The sequence below is a fragment of the Tyto alba genome, unplaced genomic scaffold, assembly GCF_018691265.1.
Source record: "Tyto alba isolate M040663 unplaced genomic scaffold, T.alba_DEE_v4.0 Super-Scaffold_1000006, whole genome shotgun sequence".
In the NCBI taxonomy this organism is placed as follows: Eukaryota; Metazoa; Chordata; class Aves; order Strigiformes; family Tytonidae; genus Tyto; species Tyto alba.
This window is the reverse complement of record NW_024881272.1, coordinates 34,471,538-34,487,157: the sequence shown is the minus strand read 5'-3', so window position 1 is coordinate 34,487,157 and position 15,620 is coordinate 34,471,538. Positions and strand designations below refer to the sequence as shown.

Sequence of the window (15,620 nt, the reverse complement as noted above, 5' to 3'; positions counted from 1 at the left end):
CGGCTCGGCGGTACTCACGGTGCAGGCGGGAACGCGCGTCCATGCGCGGCCGAGCCGCGGTCCGCGGGCGCGGAACCTGCCCGGGGGCGCGGCCGTGGGCTGCCCGCGCCCGCGGCTCGCCGGCCCCGCCGGCCCTCGCCGCGCAAGTCCCGCCTTTCCCTGCGCGGAGGGCGGTGCCCGGAACACAAAGGCGGCGGCGAGGGAGGATGGCGGGGCGGGTCTCGCCGCGCTGCGCGCCCGCGTTGCGCTCCGCGGCGGCGCAGGGGCGGAGCGGAGCGGCGCGACGGGGATTCGGGGCGGAGCGCGGCCGCGCCCTCCCCGCGCCGAGGTGCGGAGAGGCGCGGAGCGGTGCGGAGCATCACCGGTGTGTGTGTCCCGTCCCCCCCCCCGCCGCCGTGCTGCCCGCCCCGGCTCTGCCCCCGCGCCTTAAAGCCGGAGCCATTTTCTTCACTTTTGAGAAGTTGCGAGGGGCGGGGGGGGGGATGTCGCATCCTCAGCATTCCCCCGCCACGGGCCTGGGATGTCACAGCCCACGGGCTACAGCAGCGTGGGCGTGGGGGGGAAACCTTGCAGAGGCATCCCACCCGCAGGTGAGGGGGGCTTGCCCTCCATCCCCGGGAGCATCCAACCCCCGTGGGAGGGACGGGGATGGGGAAAAACGCGTGGGTGTCACAGACCACGGCCTCCCGCGAGCTAACCTGCCGCCGTGGGCGTGCACTGCCCGGGGCCGATGCCCAGGACCCGTCGGTTGGTGGGTTTCTGCGGCTTCTCCCGGGTTTCTGCGGCTCCTCCCGGCTCTCTGCAGAGCAGCGGGGGCAGCTGCCAGCCCAGGTGCTGCTCTGCCTGGTTTTCCTCTTTGTTCCCAAACGAAGCAGAACCGGCGGTGGCAGCAGCAGCCACCGTGGCCACTGGCCTGGCCCGTTCACCAGCCACCGTGGCCCAGCGCGCCGCCTGGGCGGGCCGTGATGGTGGCACCCCATTTCCAGGGTGACAGGGTGGCTTTACAGCCTGCCCCGAGCTCTGCGGTCGTCACCTTGCTCCGCCAGGATCTGCCCGGCGTCGGAGAGGGAAAGCGTTCAGCAGGAGCTGGAAGGGAACCCCCACGAGGTATTACGGCAGCAGTGGGTGCTCCGTCCCTGCTCCCAGGACTGGCCAGCCAGGGCATCTCCCACGCCTTCCCACTCTCGCCATCCCCACAGCGCAAACTGAAAGTCGGCCCAGAAAAAACTTTGCTCCACCAGCCTTTTGGGACTGCTCGAAGTGGGGGTTCACTGGTTTGACTTGGGCGGTGACACGGTGGCACCTCCGCAAGGTTGGCATCTCCCCGTCCGCCGCAGCTGGCCAGAGCGCCCACAGCCACCCGAGTCCTGCCCGCAGCACCCTCGGGGTTCTCTGCCTCCATCCAGCAGGGAATGACCGTGAAATAAAATATTCTTTCGGCAGAAACACATCGAAGAGGCGAAGCCTTTGCTGTTACAACCAGTTGCACACACACCCGGTGCCAGCCGAGCGCGGGTACGCAGCGGGGGCTCTGCGCACGGAGGAGGCAAACTGCAGGGACAGCTTCTGGTAGGCAGGTGGTGGAACTTTGTCCCCCAGGAGATCCACTGTAGCATGAGTTTTGTCATAACAGGGAGTTCTTCTCCCTTCTTGTGTGCTCCTGATAAATGTCTCCAAGATTTTGCAGAGCAAAAAGACTTGCAGCTGGAAAAACCCTGGAAGAGTCTATTCATTTGTAGACCTGGCTAAGGAAAGTTTTAAAATCATGAAATTCCTTCGGCTAGTTTTATAGGAAAGTTGGATGAGTTCCTGGGGGGGGTTCTGCAGGTTTGGCCCCACCAGCATCCACTGGAGTCACACTAGTTGGGAAGACAGCGTGGTAAATCAGAGACTGATAAACCTGAAATAAAGCTACTATTTTATCTGATTTTAAAAAGTCTGTAATACATAGAGAATGAACAGTTACCAAGGACACAGTTCCTTATATTTGATAAACTGTGGTGCTACACAACTTTGAAAATTTTCCCCGTAGAAGTCCCAATATTTTTTTTTTTTTTTCCTTCTGGTTGTACTAAGTCCTCTCAAGTGCTACTTTATATATTCCCAGACAACGACAATCTCCATTTCTGGAGGCTTTCATTTTAAGATTGAGAAGAGCGGATGAGTCATGGGCTGTAGTGTTATAGATGGATGCTGATTTTTAGGTCAGCTTCTAAGTAGGCCACGGTGGACAGTAACTAAAAGTCCAGTTGGGTGCTGCAAGATGGTAACAGTGGTTCTGGGTCGGGCGTGTCAGTGCAGTGTCTGGAAAAAAATTTCAGTAACTTCGGAAGTAACATGGACTATCAATAATGGACCTTCTTCCTGAGAGTCTTGGGGGAAAAAGCAAAACTGGGAGGGATGGGACAGGACGTGTGGGAGCATCCCTGCCTGGGATAAGAGTCAGAGCATTGTTGCATTGCCGGTGCCACCGCCGCTCCCGGCCTTCCCGTGAAAGGGAAGGCAGACGTGTGCAGCTGGGAGGCAGCAGGCACTTGCCCGCTTTCTGGCATTTTGAAGAAAAAAGCTCTGAGATCTCTCTGTCCGTGACAAAAACTGGCGGGCAGAGTGATGGAGCTGGGCTGCGGGGGACAGTCAGAAGGAGGAGCAGGTCCCAGGAAGAGATTTCACCTGAACTGTCCTCTGCACCCTCCTGATTGTCGCAGAATTCAGGAGACTGTGTAGAGGTGTGAAAAAGTGTGCTTGAAAGGAAGAAAAAAAAGTCTTCATGGAAACCCAAAAAGCAGCCTACTGCCAGACTCCACCCCGAGTTCAGCTCCTCCCCCGGCAGAGCAGGCGGCCCCCCCGGTGCCCCCACACGCTTGACCTTCAGTTATCGGGGAGGAATTGCAACAGCTCTTGCATCAGGAGGACGCCAAGAGCTGTATCAACACTCCGAGCTTCCCTCTCCTGCACCGGGCTCTAAAGGCAGGCTGCAGGTTTGGGAAGCGCAGGGATTACGTGAGCCTTTGGCAAGGGTTGGTGTTAAAAATGGGTTGCAAGCGGAGAGAAGGAGCGAAGGACGATCGGCGCTGAGGAGCTGGGGATCTCACTAGAATATTTGCATCGTAGGACAAAAAGTTGAAATTACTTTGGATCACGTAAGGGGAAAAGTTAATTTTTCCTAAGTGTATGACATCAGCAGGCTATAACATCAGAAGTTACAACCCTTTTTCAAAATGGAACGACTCATTTCTTCTCCTTAATAGTGAAATTATTTAATCTATATTATCTGGAAGCACTTTAGAAACCTGTTATAAAATATAACGACCAGGCATCTGCTCACTCTTCCCTCCTGGGACACTTAAAACACCCCCGTGGGCCCGGGGAGCATCATGCCCCGGGATGCCACAGTGTTTGCCGGCCGGGGGCTGCGGTGAGGACAGCCCCAATTAACACTCTCCCGCGCCCCGGGTCACATCCCAGGTTATTTTCACCGCGAGCAGCTGAACCTCCATCCAACTTGGTATTTATCAGGAGATTCCCGTCCCGTTCCTCCCCCGGATGGGAGGCGCGGTTTGGGTGTTAACAAGGAAACAACAAACTTCGCCGCGTGGGTTTTCTCATCAGAAACACAAACAAAGCTGTGGGAGAGGCTGGGCCAAGCCTGGATCTCCCCCCACCTCCTGATTCTCCCCGCAGGAGCTGGCAGCAGCCTTGCCATGGGCCCCGGGGGCGGGGGGGGGGGGGTGCGGGGGGGTTTGGGGACCCCCCAGCAGAAAGTGGGCAAAGCCAGACGATGCCAAGGGGAACCCAGACACTTACACATTTCCCAATGTTGCAGCCGCGCTCAGATTCTCTATTTTTTCACACGTTAACGTTGCAGGCGGCACACGGGGGCCGCTGGGGCGTTCAGGGCTGCCCCCAGGGGCCAGGGCTGTCGGCAGAAGCAGCACTAACCCTCTCGCTTCCATCTTGTTTCCCTCCGAACCGCGTACCTGCCTCCCAAGATGTGATGTTCAGGTGATGCACAAAAGCCTTCACTACGATTTAAATTCCGCCCTGGAGAAGGCTGAGCTCTCTAGGTCGATCTGGCGAAAAGTATTTAAATGTCTACTTCAAACCTAATTACAGCTGTCTCTCAAATCCAGGATTTCATCTAAATTTGCCACAATTCATGCGTGACTTTCCCTGTCAGAGCCGCCTGTATGAAGAGCAGATGAAGGTCATTCCTAACTCCGCTGCTAACATGGGGAAATTAGAATTGCTTTGATGCAGAGGCTTCCCACTAGTGTTTTCTGTCAGTGCTGGGGAAGTTGTTGGCTATTACATTTTTGCTGTACCTCTCATCAAAGCACACACACGGCGCTTTCCGCCGAGCGCAGAGGGAAGAAAATTCGACTTCCCTCCTTTGCTGCAGTGGGCTGCACTCTGCAGCAAGCGTGTGTCAAAAATACATTGCAGATACTGCAGCAGTAACAAATACTCACCATGTGCTCCATTATATTTTCACAGAAACAGTCTGTGTTTATTCCCTGTTTCATATCCTTCTGACCTTTAAGATACTTGAATTCTTTCTATCTCTAAAATTAAAATATACGCTGTGTAGGCGAGGCGCTCGGGAGGGAGAGCTGCCAGCAGGCGCCTGCGCCGAGACCCCCGGCAGCAGCTGCCCCCGCCGCGGACGGGCTTCCAGCCCCAAAATGCTGCAGATCCCAACGAGCAAGATAAAATTAGTGATAAATAATAATCCTGCGCCGGATCTGGACTGGGGTGGCAACGGGAGAGGAGACGGTGGCCGGCCAGCCCGAGGATGATGCGGCGTGGAGCCGGCGGGAGCACGGGGCCAAGAGTTTTGTGCTGCTCACGAGCCAGGAGCCGGCAATGCACAGCCACGTGCCGGCGTGCAAAACAGCACGTGTGAGGGGGGAGGACTCACAAAAGCCGCGCTGGCAGAAGTGCCGCAAAGGAGGGCTCGATGGGAAGACCACTACGTGTTGCAGAATACGTCCAGCAGCAAATATTTCCGCACAGACACGAGCAATTGTAAACCACCTAGCAGGTAATGCAGTTTACTCCTCCATAAAGGTTCGCTGTTATGATTACTCTGGCTTTAAATGTCCCCAGAAACTGCAATTTTCACACCCGGGACTATGTTCATAACATACCTTTCATCATTTAAAAAAAAAAAAACAACATGATTTCCTGACATCCTCTTATTATTCACAGCTATCGAAAACACTCAAAAGCATTTCTGGGATTGTGGGGTTTTGGTCACTCACCCTACTTTTCTAGCTGTAGCTGGTTTGTGAGCAGTTGCTGTGCCCAGGTGTCCCCTCCCCGCAGGGCAGGGCCCTTCCAGGGCCCCTCGGCGGGCGGCGGGGAGAGGAGCCGGCAGCAGAAAGCAGCTGCAGCCTGGCAGGGCTCCCAAAACAGCATCACCGAGAGAGCTCAGAAAATAAAGCAGCCATTTATGTTCTGTTTTATTACTTTCTTATTATGATCGTTTTGCAGCAGGAATGATATTCGTGGCAATCAAATGTATACACAGTAAATGGCTTGGCAGTTACCAAAACCCTGAGCCTTGTTTTGACATTTAATCAACCACAAAACAATTGATTTTTTGCACATATTTAATATCATATCCCCGCTATAAATATATTCAAAACACAGCGATAGGTGATGGTGGCATGAGTCTTTAGGGACAACCTGTTAGCGGAAAGATCAGCTCTTTATTGGCACTGGGCTCTCCCTTGACCAAGCACATTTATGTCCGCAAGGGATTTCAATGAGTTTATCTGATGTATCCTCAAGAAAGAAAAAAACCTAATAAACGCTGATCATTAGACCTGGATGGAGGGAAATATGCTGTCTGCTGTGAATCCCAGTGAAGTGAATGAACTTTCCCTGACCTTCGGTGGATGCGGCACAGGGGTTAGTCCAAAACAACTCATCCCATTTATCTCGATATTTTTAAGGAGGGAAGATCAGGCAGGGAAGATCAGGCGTGGTGCTGCTGTGGGGCAGGGCGGGGGCCGGGCCAGCAGGACGGACAGGGCTGCGCTCCCGGTTCCACGGGACTCGCAAAAGCGGTTTCCCAAGTCAGACGCTCAGGATGGTACTTCAGGAGATTTGGATAATCCTGGAAATCTATTTTAGCAGGAGCTGTAAGAGATTTCTTTCCCAAGTGACGCTGGGGTGGGGGCAGATCACCCAGGGAGGGAGAGCGGCCGGCGGGTGCCCCCGCAGAGCCCCCACTGCCGCTTCCCAAGCTCAGCTCCCTGCGCCCACGCTCTTCTTCCTCATCAGCCCACCTGTAGCTGCACCAGGAAAGTCCCATCACTCGTCTCAGGTTTTACCCACCTGCTCCGGGAGGTCACCGTGAGCTGCCCACACTGAGGAGTACGCGGATTTTATTGATTTTTTAAAAAAAAATACCTCTACCAGAAGTGATGAAGGTTGGTGGGGCAGCTCCTGGGCCACCAGCACAGGGCTCACCGTGCCCGCAGCCCACCCGTGCTCAGGCCAGCTCCCCCGAGGCCAGCAGCCGCGTCCCCCTCGAGTTTAACACCCATTAGATTGGAGATTGAGTAGACTTCCATTTTTTTTTGGTCTAATACCCTCTTAGCATTTAAAAATAGAGCTGTTACTAAGCAATGGCAGTAAGTAGAAAGCAAAGCCTATTGAGGATCATTTCTGTGAACAGGTATTTTTCCCAATCTAAGCACTATAAACATTGTGGGTTGACAAATTATGAATCAGAGCCCTCCCTCCCCAGCCTGCGCTGCCTCTCTGCCATTATCCCCGAGAACAATAGCAGTAACCATCAGGACCTGTTTATTTTCACTCTGGCATTGAACGTCTTGGTTTGCAGGTCACATTTGCAAGCCTTTCCACACGTTTTAACATCTTAAAAAAAAAAAAAAAAGAAAAAACAGAAAAGAAAGTGGGATGATATTACCATTTAGTGGTGTAACCACAAGGGGCAGGTGCTGAAGAAACACCCATGGTCCTCAGGTTTGAGAGGAAAGCACAGCCCTGAGCCTCTGTGCGCCCACCGTCTGCCACCCCAAGCACGTCCGTGCGTCCTGGCAGCCCCACCTCGTCGCCTGGGATGGGAAACCTCTCAGGTGACGGCAGGTAAGGGCAGGGAGGTGACTCCAGCCTGACGCTGGCACCGCTGCAGGAATTTCCCGGTCTGCACTAAAGCTCTGGGTCGAGGAGAGGAGCGTGGATCCCGGTTTCCCAGGATGAGCTCACCAGGGTGCAGGCTGGGCGTGCAGGGGCAGGAGTAGGGGCAGGGCGAGAAATCACGTCGTGAGATGCAGAAGCCCATTGCTGCCGTGAGTTTCACGGGCTCGGCTGAGTGTCTTTCGCTGCTGTTTGATCTCTTTTTTTTTTCAGCTGCCCTTTCTATTCCCGCTCTAAGGAGACGAGCCGGGTGGGGACAGCCAGCCAGCAGAAGACGCAGCAGGAGGCAAGCAGCGCTCAGGCTGCACCTTCGCAGCTCTTACTGTCCCACGCAGACCCCAAACTAACTTCAGAATGAAAACTGAATTTTTTTACTCCTTAAGATTACTCGCCTCATTACCTCGTGGTTATTTGCTCAGGGGATGGTATCGGTTTCAGAACTGTCTCTAAGAGAGGCTCAGCGAGCCTGGGTCCACCTCTGCTCGTGGGGCAGGGTGGCTGCGGGCAGCCCCCACCCTCTGTGAGAAGGGTGCTGCACCCAAAACCAGCCGCAGTGATGCTTCGCCTCTGCTGGGACATGGTTGGAGACGCGTTTCCTGAGGATAGATCCTGCTCTCAGCTTTAATCGTGGAGACCAAAACTGTCTCCGGTGATTTCAGCAGCGCTGCTTCAGTTGCAGGCTCTGATTCAGGGCAGTGCTTACGGGCTCCGCTCTCCTTTATGGCTCCGACACAACCACTGCCCCAGAACCTGGAGCATCACGGGGGCTGTCGCAGTCCCCACCTGATGCGGGTGACGGGGAGGGCTGTGCCACCCTCAGCACCCAGTGCAGCAGGACCCTCAGCACCCTCGGCCCAACCCACCCTGCACCATCCCCTTTGCTATTCAGGAGAGCGCACGCGGCATCTCCGCGCCGCAGTTGCAGAAGAGGCGAGGAAAATGCAGCTTTTCAGCCCAATTGTTTCCATGTATGAAATCAGTCTACATTCCCATCATTCAGATGGTGCTGTTGGATAAGAAAAATAAGGAGAAAAGGGAAAAATCACCGTAAGATAAGAAAGAGCTGGCGGAAAGGCACGGGTGCCTGCAACTAAGTGAATTTTGAGAACGATCCCTGGCTGCTCCCCTCGAGCCCCTGCGCTCCCTGGCAGCCCCGGCTGTGGTGGGGATGGGGAGGAGAAACGGGACGAGAGCCCCGGTGTGAGCACAGCTCTGGTCAGACACTGGCACCTTGGTGGCCTTTCCCTTCCTACGTCACATTGCAGTCAAGGCTGTTTAATGACAAACAGTGATGGCTAAAGAAAACAGAAGCATTCAGGGTAGTATGCGAATAGAAAAGGTCTGCCCTGACATACTGAAAGTGAAATTTCCAACAAAATCTTTATAATTACTGTGGTCGCTAAAGAAGTGAGAAGTAGGAAAATCCTTAACAGCACGCGGGTGAGCAGTCTGCACGGGACCCCCGCCCGGGGACGGCATCTCCTGACAAGCAGGAGTGACACGAACCCCAGCATCACACACCACCCTCCCTGGTGCGCTCCCCGCCACCGTGCCCACGCTGCTGCCAGCTGTTCCAACGCCCGTTTAACAATTCAACCCAGTTTTATTACTTTTCTGAAGCAGTTATACCAGGATCTCTCCCGACACTAAAACTTCCCGCCTATTACAAATATTATTTTAATGCAACGTGAACTGCTGTAAAAACTGCTTTGAAATGAAAGCGCGTGGACTCTGGCATTAAGGCTGAACCGTGAGCAGAGCTTCTGGCCTGGACGGGGGCTTTGAAGCCGCTGCCCACAGACAGATGCTTGAGGAGCTCCTCAGCATCACACCGCTGCTGGGAGCTGCAATTCCTTCTGGCACTGTCCCCACGCTGGAATCGCGTTTGTGCTTTTACAGGAGGTCGAAGGGGCCAAGCATTTTTATCGAGCTTTTGCAGTTCTCATACCTAGTTACTGTTAAGGGCTCTTTGATGTGAATTCCTCAATACCTGGATTCAAACTGGATCCAAACTGCCCCCCCCAAACTAAAGCCCTGCCCTTGGAGGCTGTCGCAAATAAATAACCTCTTCCCTGTTCCCGGGGAGTGGAAAATCCAAGGGTTTCAGACACAGGCACTGCTGGCGCTGCCCCACCGGCGCAGAGCAAACCCTGGCGGGGGTGCGCGGCCAGCCCAGCACGCAGGCAGCTCCTCCTTGCCGCGGGGGACCAGCAGCAGGATGGGGCTGAATTTGATTTACACAGAGTGCTGAACAAAGTGCTAAAAGCTTGGTGAGATGGTCAAGTTTTAACAAATTATTTACAGTTATTTTATTTCTTACAGCGGGGAAAAATTGTAAGATTCATTATTGCATACACTAATTACTTTGGTTAAGTGTCAAACCCACATAATGCAATGCAGTGTTTTCATATATTAAAGACATTAATTGCCAGGAAAGAGTATGCCATGACTAATTTTTTTTTTTTTTCTTAAAGAAGAAGAAATCGATATTAAGTATTTTGACTATTAGTAGCTGAAACAGCACAACATATCTGAAGTCAATGTTTCCCTACTGAGCCGTACTGGTTAAGGACTCAGGCTTAGCAATTATTGTTATCAAAAACTGTTATTGGCTCTGTGAATCATGTTACTGTCAGGTTACCACGTACAAATGAACAGGATAATAACACCCGGAGCCCAAGAGAGCGTGGCCAGAGCTGTGGTGGGCTGGGTGCAGGATGCGACCGTGGCAGCGGGTGAGAGGCTGAGCCCGGGGGCCGGGGGCAGAGGCACCCACAGGAGCAGCGAGAGGAAGCAACGTCCTTTGCTGCTCCTTTGCTTCTCTTTGTGTTTCAACACGTAAAACTGTTGAAATTAGTAGGTGACTTAAATGAAAAGTAAGAGGAAAGCTTGATTGCAGCGACAGACAGCGAGAAAAAGGCAAAAGCAGCTGCTTGCTTTGTTCTTCCATACGAGCCACAGGTCCCCCTCATTCTCGACTCCTCGTACTTCCCTCGGCACCACACTAAAATAAAGCTTTTGCACCGGTGTGGTGACCTGGTCACTTTGGGAATTTAATCACGTCTTTCAAGACTCTGTGTGAATTTCTAAACAACTCAAGTTAAAGCCGAAGGAGAGAAAAGCAGCCTTGGTGCTGCAAAGCCTGGGGCTCGGCGTGCCCAGCCCGACCAGGCCCCTCGGCCAGAGCCAAGGGGAAACTCCGCGGGAATGGAGTCTGCTTTAATAAAGGCTCCGCAGACTGGGGTGGTATTTCCTCTGCTACATTAGAATAAGTTATAATGTTTAGCACCAGAAGAGCAGCCCCCCTGGATACGGAATATATTCCTAATAAAATAAAGTATCTCATTGGATCGAAATCTCTTGCCGAGGTCGGATATTCAAATTTTACGTAGCGATGTTTCTGCGCACACTCTGCCAGCCCTGTGCCCCTGTCCCTGCGGCCACCGCCAGCGCGGGCTCCCCTCCTGCCCCCCCCACGCTCTCAGCACGGTGCCGCAGCAGCACGGCGATATTTTTCCCTCTGCTTGTAATAATAACCACAATATTTCTCCCCACTCGGTCAGCCTGTGGCTGCCTGGACACCCCCCCCCAGCTCCTCTCCCCCCAGCACACCGCCCGGTCCCCGCTCTGAGCCCGGCCAGGCATCGCCTGCCCAGGCCAGCTGGATACAGCTCCAACCACAATTTCCATTTCTTCCCTGAAATACTTTGTGCTCAGCAAGAACCTGCCATAAGCAGCGGCCAAACCATTTTATTTGCTTCCTTCAGCTCCCCTCCTGAGACCTTTTGGCTGCGCTACCTGGGAGCTATTTCAGAGGAGCCCCATTGCTCCCGGGCCCCGAGACCTCCCGCCCTCCCTGTGCCCGCTCGTCCCCGCGCCGTCCTGCCCGTCCCTTGCCATCCCGTGTCCGTCTGGCCGGGATGGTTCTCGCTCGTCGAGCAGTCGAGGCGATGCAGGGCGGGTTTCTGGACATTGCATGAACACGTGTATTGTTCATAATGTTGTATATTGAACAGAACTCCAGGGCATCCCCAAAGCCCGTGCAAATCTGCCGGAGGAGCCCGGGCAGACGTGAGGATGCTTTTCCTCTCCAGGGACACACAGGAGTGGGAGCTTGTCGTTTCCAACTGCTTTTTCAGCAGTTTTCTCCTTGCGGGTCTGGAGGTGGCCGGGTGCTCCCAGAGGGCAGAGCCAGTGCTCTGAGTGAGGGGAATAAATACCCAGTCCCTAGACTGGGGGAAATAAATACCCAGCTTTCACCCAAGCTCCTCGCGCAAATAACTGCTTAACGATCATCTCCCTCGAAGGCTGCAGTATGTAAGTAGCATTTCGTACCCCATAAAATCAAAGTCTCACTTCATTTAATAGTGTCATTTTTTTCTAAGCTCTAAACCCCGGCGGTGGCTGCAGCCTCCTGCCCCCGCAGCGCGCCGTGCAGCCAGCCGCCCCGCCAGACCGGCAGCTCTCAAGGGGACAGCCCCAGTCCTGCAGCGGGGCCACAAGCGCACACATTTCGTGGGAAGTGTCTGGGTTTGAGTCAGCAAAGTACTTTTGGAAACTCATGGCTATACAGTGAAGAGGCAGGTAACGGAGGGACGGCAGCCGAGGACAGATTTTAGAGGGTGTTGAATATCACAGGTTGGCACCAAAAGGTGCTGAGGCTTGAAGGATTCCCAGTCCACAACCAAAGTGGAATAACAATTTCTGTCTGAGCGCAGATCTGTTCTCCCCATGCTCATTTCCCCTCCTTATTAATTTTTCTTTTCTATACCCATTTTTTGCTAGGCAGATGGTGAAGGACAGTCAGATAAATGTAAGAAAAAGTGCATATTTGAGGATAATCTTGTGCCTTGTCAACCTCTTTCATGATGATTAGAAGGAGGTTTGGACAAGATGCAGAGTGAGTTATGTCTGCAGCCAGAGAATAAAAATGATACCGCGGGTAGACTTTTCTTTCGATGATGATGAGAGGGGTCGTTGTTCTTCCAGGAAAGAGTAGCTCATGGGTCCCTGCTCAAATTCAATTGCACATTTTCTTCTGCCTTAATTTTCTGCTGCTGATTAAGCTGAACACTGATTAGAAGTCTGGAATAGCAGAGAGTCTTACACTTCCCAGGAACTCCCGCATCTTCCCAGCACAGCGGTGGAAGCAGCAATTTTGGGGTTTTCAGATCTTAAAGGAAGTAAGCTGCAATTGTAATTTTTTTTTTTTTTCTTCATTTCTACAGACAATTTCTCCATACAATCCTCCACATCAGATTTTTCCAAGACGATTAAATTTTCATTCTTAACCATTATAGCCTGGATATTTGACCCAGGCAACTCTTCAGTTGCTTCCCCCACTGCTACAGTCTGCTCCCGCTGCGCAGGTGCTTCCCGACGTTCAACTCATTTTCCAAAACGCAGCCGGTAAAATGAGAAATCCGAAGTGGGGTTTTTTCCATCATTGCCTCGTGACTTGGATTTTTTAGGAAACTGGGAACCTCCCCAAACTTTAACCATCTAGAAGGCGAACATCTAACAAACTACCCTCTGCAGCAGAGGAGCGAACACCTCCAGGGAACTCATCCCGAGCTGGCACAAGCGTCTGCCGTCTCCTCGGGGCCCCGTTCCTCCCTGCTGACCGCCGGGCAGACTGGGGGCCTTGGGCAACCTGCCCAGCTACGGGCAGGGAGCTGAACCTTCTCCCTGCCATTTCCAGACACCTCTGATACCTCTGAGCGCGGATCCCCAGCACCTGATGCTCTCATGAGGCTGCTGCAAGCAGCGCTTGTGCTGCTTCATCTGACTTCCTTAACGTCGTGGGTCTCAATATCTCTGTACTAAGCCAAGAGCAGCACTGGAAGAGATGTAGAATATATGAAACTAAAGACAAAACTAAGCGATAGTGGAAGGTTATCTGTACTCTTCCTACAGAGTAGTAGGCACATGAGAACTGGGGTTTAAATCCTTGTTAGCTGAAGTAGCTCTCCTGAATCCCTTATTGATTTATGGCAGCCGAGACTTTTGCACTGTGTCTTTATGACTAGATTTAGGATAAAGTCTCTTCTCACAACAGTCACTATCACAGCCAGAGTTAGAATAGGGGAGACAATATCATCAAATACTATAACTGACATTTTCAATTAACCAAGACTTTGCAGAGGAAGAAAGCAGCTTAGAATTGATAGGTCTGATAGAGAAAATGGGAAAAAAAGTACAGCTCACGGTAACAAAAAAATTGTAAGGTGCAGCTGGAGAAGCCCCGGTATTCAAAATAAAAGCCATACATTAAAATTATCAAAAGGAATGATAGCTTTGTCCATACTCCATGCTCTTTTGTGTCAAAATAATCACACACAGAAGTAGAAAAGCAGATGCTTTCCCCAAGATGCATAGCTTCCTACAGTGAAACAGCCATGCACAGCCACAGCCTCGGTGGTATAAAATGGTGCAGCTCAGCCGATCTTAACGGCTCTTTGGAAGTGAATAACAGCTCGGTCTCTTTTCATCTTTAGCAGCAGGATTTCTGGCACCCAGTTAAACTGTGGTGTTCGGATTTGCGACCGTAATTAGGTAACTTCAGGAACCATGTGTGCAAGGCTATGCGCCAGATAAATGTAATTGTGTCACTGTTCTGAAAGAGCAATATATGTCTTATATTAGGTTACTAAATTGTTAAATATAGTATATTGAGCCAGTTTAGTGCAGGTAAAGGGGTAAAGAAAAATTAAGGGATGAGCAAACCATTCACCTATCAGGTTCTCCCATCTCCTTTTTTTGCAAACCAGACAGGGGATTTTTTGACATCTAAAAAGTCCCTGAGTTCAACTTACGGGCTGCAAACATTAGATGCGATGGCCCTAATTCATTAACACTCTTAACTCCTTCTGCTTCATTACAAAGAAGTTCATAACTGAGAAAGCGGAACAGGCTCAAGACACGGCGGGGGGAACGTGGAGGTGACTTCTTTGTCAAAAACACATTGCTTCCTGAGAAATCCCCGAGGGATGAGAGCCAGAGCCATTGGCACCTTCAGCCCGAGGGTGGCACAGGAGCAGAGGAGTCCCCGGGGCGGCTGCGCGGCCGGCCAAGCAGGGGAAGGGTCTGCTGCCTCGGGGTGGGGGGGGGGGGGTCCCATGGGCAGCCACCAGAGAAACCAGTTCCTGGCTGGAGGCTGCCAGCCGTGACCGGTGTAAAAGAATGGGCTTGAAACAAGTGATATCTTTAAAGCAGACCTATTTTTTTTTTTTTTTGAAAAGTTGCGCAGTGCTCTGCTCCCCTTGCAGTTCCCGTTTGATGAATTTCTCTTCAAGTAGAAAACTGAACAATAAAAGAATTCAAAACTTCCATTAAAGTTTGCTGCCAGGCACATAATTTAGCACAGCGGCTCGCAGGGTGCACACACACCATTGGTGGGTTTAACGTGCCCCTACAAAGCAGACCTTCTTCCTCCCAAACTACCGTTTCCTCACAACAGGTTAAAGTTATCATAAAACTGGCCCCAAAGTGCTGAAGTACTTGAAGACTGTAGAGTGTCCGTCTGTCCCCGGGACCACTGATGTCCACTGACGGACCATGCCTCCTCCTTTAATCCCAGCGCCCATGAGGAGTTCACATTTATTTAGGATTCGGGTTGATGCTCTGAATTATGGATTCAGTGTGAAGTGGCTGAAAGGCAGCAAGCCCAGCCTGACACGCGTCCTCTGCTTTCCCAACGATAGTTTAACGGCAGACGGCCCCCATGGTAGGGGAGAGGATGATGAGGGTGACTTCGCTGCAGTCAGCCCTGTCCCAGCGGTGCATCAGGACTCCCTGATTTTCTGTGTTTATTTTTATATCGTGATTTTCTGTGTTTCCAAGGTCCTGGACAGCCGGCTGCCTGTGAGCCTGCTTCATGCAGGGGCTTGGGCAGGACCGTTCACAGAGGTCCCTGCCCCTCGAGCCCTCCAGCGATGCTGCGATTGCTGCAACACACCTCATCATATGTTTCTGGTGACGAAGCAAAGGAAGAGTAGGCAGGGGAGTGTCTTTCTCCCAGACAGAGCTTTTCTCTGAAAACCTTGCCACTTAAATAGAAAAAAAAAAAAAAAAAAAAATTAGAAGTTAAAAACAGTTGGACCTTTCCCAACGCTGTATGACACAAAGCTAAAAAGTCAGCTGTGCATGGGAAACCACATGCTGAAGAAATCATTAGCTGTTAGGAGGCAAACACATTTTAGTCTTTCTTAAAGGAATAATAATGCTGTGATACCGCCATGAAGGACAACTCAGGTAAGTTAAGTGTCCTGGTACTAGATGCTATGTCAGGCAGAGATATCAAAAAGTGGTTAACTTGAAAGTAAGCAGAGTGCAAGGCTTGTCCTCTGTTGCAGAGCATCGTGCACCACCACAAAAACCAACCCCCCACCGACACACTGCAATCCACGTGCCCTCTGATGAACTCTCGCTCTCTTTGGCAGATTCCTCAG

At 52.2% G+C, this 15,620-nt stretch overlaps 1 protein-coding gene across 11 annotated transcripts in view; it reads right to left on the bottom strand.

Annotated features, from left to right (window-relative positions):
- The window catches only part of LRRC7 (leucine rich repeat containing 7), a 190,083-nt gene that overhangs the window by 167,401 nt on the left and 7,062 nt on the right, over positions 1–15,620 (bottom strand). For 9 of the 11 annotated variants that reach the window (XM_042803958.1, XM_042803978.1, XM_042803968.1 and 6 more), the window contains exon 1: positions 19–123. The exons of 1 other annotated variant lie outside the window; for it this stretch is intronic. In XM_042803958.1, the coding sequence (XP_042659892.1) occupies positions 19–43 (25 nt within the window). In that variant the 5' untranslated portion in view covers positions 44–123. Of the gene's footprint in view, positions 1–18; positions 124–13,985; positions 14,064–15,620 lie in introns of those variants that run through there. One more of the 11 variants, XM_042803965.1, reaches the window with a different exon arrangement.